Source organism: Pseudophryne corroboree, unplaced genomic scaffold (assembly GCF_028390025.1).
Source record: "Pseudophryne corroboree isolate aPseCor3 unplaced genomic scaffold, aPseCor3.hap2 scaffold_235, whole genome shotgun sequence".
Lineage (NCBI taxonomy): Eukaryota > Metazoa > Chordata > Amphibia > Anura > Myobatrachidae > Pseudophryne > Pseudophryne corroboree.
The window spans coordinates 38,295-48,729 of record NW_026969003.1 but is presented as its reverse complement, the minus strand read 5'-3'; the positions used below and the strand labels follow the sequence as shown (position 1 = coordinate 48,729).

Sequence of the window (10,435 nt, the reverse complement as noted above, 5' to 3'; positions counted from 1 at the left end):
TCCCACATTCAGAACATGGAAATGACTTCTCACCTGTGTGACTTAGCTGATGTGTAACAAGTTGTGATTTCCAGGTAAAACATTTTCCGCACTCAGAACATGGTAGTGGTTTCTCACCTGTGTGACTTCGCAGATGTGTGACAAGTTGCGATTTCCGGATAAAACATTTCCCGCACTCAGAACATGGAAACGGTCTCTCACCTGTGTGACTTTGCTGATGTGTAACAAGTTGTGATTTCCGGATAAAACATTTCCCACACTCAGAGCAAGAAAATGGCTTCTCACCTGTGTGACTTCTGTTATGTCTAACAAGATCTGATTTCTGTGCAAAACATTTCCCACACTCAGAACATGGAAACAGATAATCACCTGTGTGACTTCGCTGATGTGTAACAAGTTGTGATTTCCGGGTAAAACATTTCCCGCACTCAGAGCAAGAAAATGGCTTCTCACCTGTGTGACTTATGTTATGTCTAACAAGTTCTGATTTGTGTGCAAAACATTTCCCACATTCAGAACATGGAAATGACTTCTCACCTGTGTGACTTAGCTGATGTGTAACAAGTTGTGATTTCCAGGTAAAACATTTTCCGCACTCAGAACATGGTAGTGGTTTCTCACCTGTGTGACTTCGCTGATGTGTAACAAGTTGTGATTTCTGGATAAAACATTTCCCGCACTCAGAGCAAGAAAATGGCTTCTCACCTGTGTGACTTCTGTTATGTCTAACAAGTTCTGATTTGTGTGCAAAACATTTCCCACACTCAGAACATGGAAACAGTCTCTCACCTGTGTGACTTCGCTGATGTATAACAAGTTGTGATTTCCAGGTAAAACATTTTCCGCACTCAGAGCAAGGAAATTGATTCTCACCTGTGTGACTTCTCTTATGTGCAATCAAGAGTTGTTTTGTATGTAAAACATTTCCCACACTCAGAACAGGAATATGGTTTTTCACCTGTATGTATTCTCTTATGTATTACAAGTGTTTTGTATGTAAAACATTTCCCACACTCAGAACATGGAAATGACTTCTCACCTGTGTGACTTCGATGATGTGTAATTAGATCTGATTTCTGTGTAAAACATTTCCCACACTCAGAACATGGAAGTGGCCTCTCATCTGCCTTAGCTGGTTGATGGGTAATAAGATTTGTGTTCTGTGTAAAACATTTGGCATCTATAGAACAGGGAAACCCTGTATCTACTAACAGAGCTGTAACAGATGCACCAATATCAGAGTGATCAGGAGAACATTTCCCAGGATCAGAGGGACCAGCTGATAGAGCTGGATGTATAATTGGGGTAATAGGATCATCTCTTGGAGAATCCGGTCTACTGTCATTATCTTTTATTTCACAATCCGGGGATAACATTAGATGTCCTTCGGAGATATTCCTGCTTGTGTGTCCATCTGCTGGAAGTAAAATACATTATGGAAATGTGAAATTTTCTGTAACAATATTAATCTTGTAAACAATAGGAGAAGACGACTCTCTGGGACACTTAATTGTAAATGTGTGTATATTAAAACATATTTTTTAATGAAGGCTTTATAATATTGTGTCTCAGACTATCATTGTGTCCACCCTCCTGAGAACACTCACAATAACAAATGTAATATTATAATAAGACTTAGATATATCTCTCTTGTACTGGTAACTAACCATGAAGTATAAATGGAGATGTAGTCACTCGCCAAGTCCTATGTCAGCACCAATGTAAAACAATGGATGGGGAACATATCGTATGAATTGGAGATTCTAGATGAACAATAACATCAGTCATATGAGCTGATGGATCAGAGAAATGTCTCCTAACGTTACTCCTGGAAGCATTGGTAAGGTAGCATTCCTTTACGTGTGTGTTCATACGCTGGTAAGCCTGTACATGTGTTACTCACCCTTATATAAGGTATATTGCTATAACAGAGTAGGTGTGGAACAAGGTACTTTACATGCAATACACCATATAATACCCTTCAATCATCATTTGCTAAGTTATAATCCACTTTAACACCCACATAATCAGTGTCTTTCCTCCATACTCTCAATAGTAATAAGGATGTGTATACGGCAAGTACGATACAGAGAATTACATATCAGGATCTATACAGCTGCCGCCATACTTCTGCTTCTCATATGTGTGCTACTGAAAGCAGTGAACATCTGAGTGAGAGTGCAGGGAAGACAGCAGAGTCTGATGAGAAAGAGATTGGATCTGCCTTTGCAGGGATGTACCAAACCGTCACCACTGTAAGTATATAAAATATTAAATAAGAGGGGCGTGGGCGGAGTCCATCCAGACGTGCTTTCTGGAGTTCTCCTCACTAAGTGGCTTCTTATCTACCCTACCTGACAGCTCCCAGCCGCCGCTGGGACCAAGACCTAATCTATTAAGTCCCAGCCCTCCTCCTGTCCTATAGCCGCATAACTCTGCTTGCACCAGCCACCGTTCACCGCCGCGGCCTAGTAAAGCCGCGGGCTGTAATTCGGGGCTGGTTGCGACCAGTCTCTCCTGACTTGGAGATGCTTTTGCCTCGGGCGGGAGTTCACTGTCCCGCACATACGGGTGCGCAGCTCCCGCTACTGCTGGGACAGAACGGGCTGCCCACAGTCCCCGGTGGTGATATTGGGAAGTGAGGTGGCTGCCATTTTGGATCCTAACCCTGGCCATCACATGCTTTGCCTTCTGCATCTGTCTTCAATAAGGTTTGAAATTGATCTAAGCTGCTAAATAAGTGTCCTGACAGCTGGAACGGGGTCACTACACTGAATTGAAGCATTTTCCTGGAGGTGAAACTACCTATTTATATGGTACAACTATATTCTACTTCCTCTCAGTCTACATGCAGAGCATAGTATCAAGAATCATCTGAGCACAGCTCATTACACCGTAATTTATTACAACCTCACAGTATAAAATATTGTGGATTGATTCACGATTATATTTTACCACGTGTGTCTTTCTGTGCTGAGTACTTCACTTCTGTGATCACGCTGACGTCTAGTGGAATTTCTCAGTCATTACTGTGTTATTTAATTTGCATTACATCATGTTTACTTGAAATTGTGGCTCGTATACTCCCGTCACCCCGACTAAGAATGTCATTTTGAACTGAGTCATCTTGATGTAACCTCCTGACAGCGTACTACTGCTGTTTCCAGCTTACCGTGCCTCCAAAAAAGGTTCAAAAGGTACAAAATCGGACCCTCCTGTCCATCTCTTTGGTACCTCGAATTCAGGTGGTCCTTCTGAGACCGCTACAACATCATCTGCTTCTACTTGTAAATGCACAGCCCAGCTGTAATGGCTGAAGACGTCTTAAGACACTCTAGATGGTCCTGTTACTCTACGCTCTATACATTCTCTGTTATTTACATTTAAGGACTGAAATAACCTCAGAACTTAACTCTAATATTCAAGCTTTGAGGTCCGATATCAGTGAGATTGGCCCTCGTACAGATTAAGATGAGAATGTTGCGTCTCACAAAGATCTGATTTCAGCACATGACACCCTTCAGGAAGACATGGTCTCCATTCGTGATAAAGTCATTGATTTAGAAGACTGGTCTCGGAGAAATAATATCAGAATAATGGGCATTCCGGATTCTGTTACAAATGCTGAGCTTTATGATTATGCCATGGACCTCATTCAGAAACTTTTACCGAAGGCTTCTGCCGTGGACCTTCTTACTGATAGGATCCATAGACTCCCAAAGTCCTAACAGGCCTCTATCCAAGCACTGAGGGACACTCTGCTCAGGGTCCACTTTTTTCATATTAAAGAACACATTCTACAGGCTGCTTTGTTTTCCTCATCCACGGCTGAGTGTCTGGATAATCTGCAGCTATATCCGAATATTTCTTCTGTGACACTGGCCAAAAGGCGTCTATTCCACTCAAGGACATGTGCAATACATATGGGGCTTTCCTACTGAGATTATTGTAATGCAAAACGGCGCCTTCACAGTGATACCATCACCTGAGGATGGCCCTGCTGTTCTGAAAGAGTGGGACACTCCTGTTGACAGTCCTTCATGACACTTTAGCTAAACCAATCCCGGAGGAGTTGTCTTCCGTCTCAAAGTAATATGGTAAAGGACTAAGACTGTTGCAGACACTTTGAGAATCTGTTTCCTACTATAACATGTGACAACTGGGACTAAGTTACTGGGCATGGATCTATTTTTGGGCCAGATTTATTTGTTCTTGTTATGGGTATAAAACGTATTTTTTTTATCTTTATTTCCTGTGCTTTTTAATTGCTATAATGTATACGGTCTGATATTCTTTCCACTGTTACTTTTAGTTATTCCTTTCCATAATGCTTAGGTGTTCAGGCAAAGCATGACTGATTCGTCTAACATCCTGTTGCCCTTATAACGGTGTTGGTAGAACCTAAATTGGATATCAGGCCATGTTCTTGGCCTTTACATCCTTTGGATACATTGACATTTGATATTTCTTTGTACAATTGTTACTATGATGACTATATTTTGCACTCTCGTATGGCTACTTGGGGTAGTCGGTGGGTATCTCTTTTAGGCCCGACTGCCACCTTATTCCGCCTTTCTGTCACGGTACACTAGTGACGAAATCTCTAGCTCCTTTATGGACGCTATTTCTGTTTGTCTCCCATTTTTGTTCCCTATTTTATTTATTTTTTCTGTTATTTGATAGTTTGAAGTATGCACGCACCCTACATACTCTATTGGACTTTACACTGATGATCCTAGAGGTTTCATACCATAATCTGATATCTGTCTATCAACGGTGAAGTTTTTAAGTCTCAATGTAAAAGGTCTCAATTCTCCCTGTAAGAGACGTCTTGCACTAAAATATTTTGCTGACCAGAAGGCGGAGGTGGTGGCCATTCAGGAATCACATGTTCCATTGCACTCTCCCCCTCAGTTTACCAATAACTACCCAACATGCTATATCCCCTGTGGTGTAGCCACCCTTTCTAATAGATCATACCCCTTTCAACTGGAAAGCAAGTGGGTGGATTGCAATGGTAGATATTGGATTCTAGTTGGGAAAATTCATTATAAATATGTCCCCCTCACTTCTCTCTATGCCCCTAATGCCTGACAGCCCCGATTTCTTTAAAAAAAAAATTCAAAATCTATAAGAAATTGCACTTCTCCTTTTGGGAGATGTTACTCTTGCTCCAGACCCTCATCTTGATAGATCCTCCACTACTGATGAACAGACCAGTGATGCCGCCCGTTCCTCAGCTTCCTCATGCTCCCTTTATTAGCTGAATTTGACCTCTATGATACTCAGAGAATTAGACATCCAGGTGTGCGTGATTATACTTATTACTCTGCTGTACACAGCTCATATTAGAGAATAGACCTTCTTCTAGGTCGTTACAATTGATCCCTCGCATTGATATATTTGTGTATGGGGTGATATTTTTTAAATACTTTTTAGATGCCATTTTGTCCATGTGTAACTCCATTTTGTATATGTATGACCTCATTGCTTTATATATGAACATTTTGTTAGGATTAGTGAGAAGAATATACACAGCTTTTAGGCTGGCTGATTATTATAGATATATGTTCCTGTTATCAGAATCTCAGATGGAAACTGTCTAGTAAGATGTTTGGGGTATGGTGTTCATAAGTAGGTGGAAGGGGACAGTTGTCCAGGATAAGATAAATTATGTTATACTGAAGGACTACTGCACCCAGCATCACAGACCCTGAATGTAATATCTGGTAAGACAATGTTAGCGTATCCTTGCAGGGGTATAAAGCCTAGACAATTACACATAGCAGGTTAGTTCCGATAGCCGGTTCTGTCTGCAGCAGATACAGATTTCTATAAACCCACCTCAGTTTAATAAATTCAGACAGAGTTATTAAAAAGGGACCCTGAGGGCGACTGAACTATATTGTTTAAACTACATAATCGATGACCATCATCTGGGACAGATCTTATAACATCTGAGATAAGAGCTGAGTATAATAATTTGCTCTTGCTATTATTGTAACGGAGTATAACTTGTTATTTGCAGGTTTTCTTTGTTGTAACTTAGAGAAATAAATTCTTATCTTTATAATATGTCCTGTGTCAGTCTCCATATTTATCACATTGTATGCCAGAACCTGGTCACTTGAGTTTTTCTACCGACAACAATTTCATGGTCTGATCCCACCCCTCTGATATGGTCCTGGTCATCTTTTCCCACTACTCCTCCTTTACCACCTTGAAGATTGCAGGATTATATGTTAATGGATGCTGAAGGCACCATAATTTTGCAAGAGGCATTGTCCTCCTACTTAGACGTGAACGCTTCTGAAGATACTTCCATTACTAACCATTGGGGTGACCTTAAGGCCATGGATCAGAAGCCAGAGAAGGCCGTCATCCAAGTGCCAGGGGACAGGTAATCAGCAGGGAAGGTGCAGGATTCTGAATGCAGGTTCCCATAGACAAGCTCAATAAATGTATTATATACCTAAGGCGACGGTAGCAAGACTCAGATGCTGCCAATTCAGTAACAGGAGCCGCTCATTAGCCAATTCCCTGAGGCCGGATGTTACAGGAGCATGTGGATACATGACAGGAGCTGCGCCAGATATTTCCTAAGCATTGTGTCACGTGGCATGAGGAACCCCGAGCCTGTGCCCCAGCAAGCAGCCACACCATGCCACAAATAACACATCCATAGCGTACATAATATAGCATGTAATACCATAGGCAGAGGTACTGCTAGCACACAGTATGGCTGCTGGTGACACAGTGACATGATGTGAGGGGAGAGCAGGAGTATAATAGGGGCTGATGGCTCCTGATGTATGAGATACACCAGAGTGTGTGTGGGGAGGAGACTGGTCAGATCTCTGGGCTGGTAATACACAGTGACATGATGTGAGTGGAGAGCAGGAGTATAATAGGGGCTGATGTATGAGATACACCAGAGAGTGTGGGGAGGAGACTGGTCAGATCTCTGGGCTGGTAACACACAGTGACATGATGTGAGGGGAGAGCAGGAGTATAATAGGGGCTGATGGCTCCTGATGTAAGAGATACACCAGAGAGTATGGGTAGGAGACTGGTCAGATCTCTGGGCTTGTAATACTCAGTGACATGATGTGAGGGGGACAGCAGGAGTATAATAGGGGCTGATGTCTCCTGACTCCCCCACTGGGAAAATACATGTTCCTCATTAGTTTGTACAGAGGAGGGTGTAGGATAAGAGATTGCTGTAGTGACTGAGCAAAGAGAATATGTGACTCTTTTCTGTAATAAGTGTTTATTACTGACCTGTGATGATATCTGTAGGGATTTCCTTCTCCTTACACTGATGATCTTCCCTCACATAGGTCTCCTCTTCTCCCCCTACATCTTCTGACTTCACATCAGTCACATACGTCTCTTCTTCTCCCTCTATATCTTCTGCCTTCATATCAGTTACATACGTCTCTTCTTCTCCCTCTGTATCTTCTGCCTTCATATCAGTCACATACGTCTCTTCTTCTCCCTCTGTATCTTCTGCCTTCATATCAGTCACATACGTCTCTTCTTCTCTCTATATATCTTCTGCCTTTATATCAGTCACATACGTCTCTTCTTCTCCCTCTATATCTTCTGCCTTTATATCAGTCACATACGTCTCTTCTTCTCCCTCTATATCTTCTGCCTTTATATCAGTCACATACGTCTCTTCTTCTCCCTCTATATCTTTTGCCTTCATATCAGTCACATACGTCTCATCTTCTCCCTCTATATCTTCTGCCTTCATATCAGTCACATACGTCTCTTCTTCTCTCTATATATCTTCTGCCTTCATATCAGTCACATATGTCTCTTCTTCTCCCTCTATATCTTCTGCCTTTATATCAGTCACATACGTCTCTTCTTCTCCCTCTGTATCTTCTGCCTTCATATCAGTCACATACGTCTCTTCTTCTCTCTATATATCTTCTGCCTTTAAATCAGTCACATACGTCTCTTCTTCTCTCTCTATATCTTCTGCCTTTATATCAGTCACATACGTCTCTTCTTCTCCCTCTATATCTTCTGCCTTTATATCAGTCACATACGTCTCTTCTTCTCCCTCTATATCTTCTGCCTTTATATCAGTCACATACGTCTCTTCTTCTCCCTCTATATCTTTTGCCTTCATATCAGTCACATACGTCTCATCTTCTCCCACTATATCTTCTGCCTTTATATCAGTCACATACGTCTCTTCTTCTCCCTCTATATCTTCTGCCTTTATATCAGTCACATACGTCTCTTCTTCTCCCTCTATATCTTTTGCCTTCATATAAGTCACATACGTCTCTTCTTCTCTCTATATATCTTCTGCCTTCATATCAGTCACGTACGTCTCTTCTTCTCCCTCTATATCTTCTGCCTTTATATCAGTCACATACGTCTCTTCTTCTCCCTCTGTATCTTCTGCCTTCATATCAGTCACATACGTCTCTTCTTCTCCCTCTATATCTTCTGCCTTTATATCAGTCACATACGTCTCTTCTTCTCCCTCTATATCTTCTGCCTTTATATCAGTCACATACGTCTCTTCTTCTCCCTCTATATCTTCTGTTTTAATATCAGACAGACGTTCTTCCTAAAAAAAAACAAAAAAAACACTATAATGACATTTGCATACAGTCAGATTAAACTGAGGTGAAACAGTATAATACCACAACACCTTATAGAGGGTGCATGTAAATCGTACGTATTCCTCCCACCTACCTGATCCTCCTGTGGGGTCCTGTGATTCTCCTCTGTACAATCCTGGGAATATAGAGGATGGGGACATCTCTCTGCGGTATCTCTGTTACTGGGCCCACCTGTAGGAGACACACAGTGACTGAGTACAGTGTATATATGTGATTATCAGATGATGTGTGTATATAGGGGCCCCCATACCTGCTCTCCCCTGTACAATACATGACAGTCTCCTCTTACCCAGTGATGTGAGGGGCCGGTGATTCTCCATCATCACGTCCTTGTACAGACCCCTGTGTTCCTCTATATACTCCCCCTCCTGCATGGAGACATAGACAGTGACATCCTGACACCTTATAGGACCCTGACACAAACAGTGATACAGTCATCACCCAGACACATCCCCTGATGTTACTGTATAATGCCCCATGCCCAGCAGTCACCTCTCCAGTCATCACCCAGACACGTCCCCTGGTGTTACTGTATAATGTCCCATTCCCAGCAGTCACCTCTCCAGTCATCACCCAGACACATCCCCCAGTGTTACTGTATAATGTCCAATTCCCAGCAGTCACCTCTCCAGTCATCACCCAGACACGTCCCCTGGTGTTACTGTATAATGTCCCATTCCCAGCAGTCATCTCTCCAGTCATCACCCAGACACATCTCCTGGTGTTACTGTATAATGCCCCATTCCCAGCAGTCACCTCTCCAGTTATCACCCAGACACGTCCCCTGGTGTTACTGTATAATGTCCCATTCCCAGCAGTCACCTCTCTAGTCATCCCCCAGACACGTCCCCCGGTGTTACTGTATAATGCCCCACTCCCAGCAGTCACCTCTCCAGTCATCACCAGGACACATCCCCTGGTGTTACTGTATAATGTCCCATTCCCAGCAGTCACCTCTCCAGTCATAACCCAGACACATCCCCTGGTGTTACTGTATAATGCCCCATTCCCAGCAGTCACCTCTCCAGTCATCACCAGGACACGTACCCTGGTGTTACTGTATAATGTCCCATTCCCAGCAGTCACCTCTCCAGTCATAACCCAGACACATCCCCTGGTGTTACTGTATAATGCCCCATTCCCGGCAGTCACCTCTCCAGTCACCACCCAGACACACCCCCTGGTGGTACTGAATAATGTCCCATTCCCAGCAGTCACCTCTCCAGTCATCACCAGGACACGTCCCCTGGTGTTACTGTATAATGTCCCATTCCCAGCAGTCACCTCTCCAGTCATCACCCGGACACATCCGCTGGTGTTACTGTATAATGCCATATTCCCAGCAGTCATCTCTCCAGTCAAAATCCAGACACGTCTGCTGGTGTTACTGTATAATGCCCTATCCCCAGCATTCACCTCTCCAGACATCACCCAGACACATCCCCTGGTGTTACTGTATAATGCCCCATTTCCAGCAATCACCTCTCCAGTCATCGCCCAGACACGTCTCCCGGTGTTATTGTATAATGCCCAATTCCCAGCAGTCACCTCTCCAGTTATTGCCCAGACACGTCACCTGGTGTTACAGTATAATGCCCCATTCCCAGCAGTCACCTCTCCAGTCAGCAGCTGAATGATCTTTTGGTGAGTTCCAGGAGCTTCTGGTCATTGTGTCTCTTATGTATCAGTGACTGAGGTGGAGGCACCGCGATGGAGCTCTGGGTCCTGCTTAGTCCACCTGACACACGAGGATGGCTGCTGAGTGTCTCACACTCACCGAATGTTAT

General features: G+C 43.2%; 1 protein-coding gene across 2 annotated transcripts; it reads right to left on the bottom strand.

Moving 5' to 3' along the window:
• Nucleotides 1–884: 884 nt before the first annotated feature.
• LOC135010447 (zinc finger and SCAN domain-containing protein 20-like) lies at nt 885–8,318 on the bottom strand. Of its 2 annotated transcripts, none has more exons than XM_063952364.1 (2): nt 7,282–8,318; nt 885–1,417 (listed from the first exon to the last, which is right to left on the bottom strand). In XM_063952364.1, exons 1-2 carry the CDS (start codon nt 7,517–7,519, stop codon nt 888–890), a joined length of 768 nt encoding a protein of 255 aa, XP_063808434.1. In that variant the 5' UTR covers nt 7,520–8,318; the 3' UTR covers nt 885–887. The 2 variants fall into 2 exon arrangements, with proteins under 2 accessions (XP_063808434.1, XP_063808435.1); XM_063952365.1 differs by having other exon boundaries at nt 885–1,414.
• Nucleotides 8,319–10,435: the final 2,117 nt, after the last annotated feature.

Coding starts and splice junctions, on each gene's coding strand:
- LOC135010447 (XM_063952364.1), bottom strand. CDS start 7,519: ATGAAGGCAGAAGATACAGAGGGAGAAGAAGAGACGTATGTGACTGAT. Junction 1,418..7,281: donor CCCTACAGATATCATCACAG/GTCAGTAATAAA, acceptor TTTTACTTCCAG/CAGATGGACACACAAGCAGG.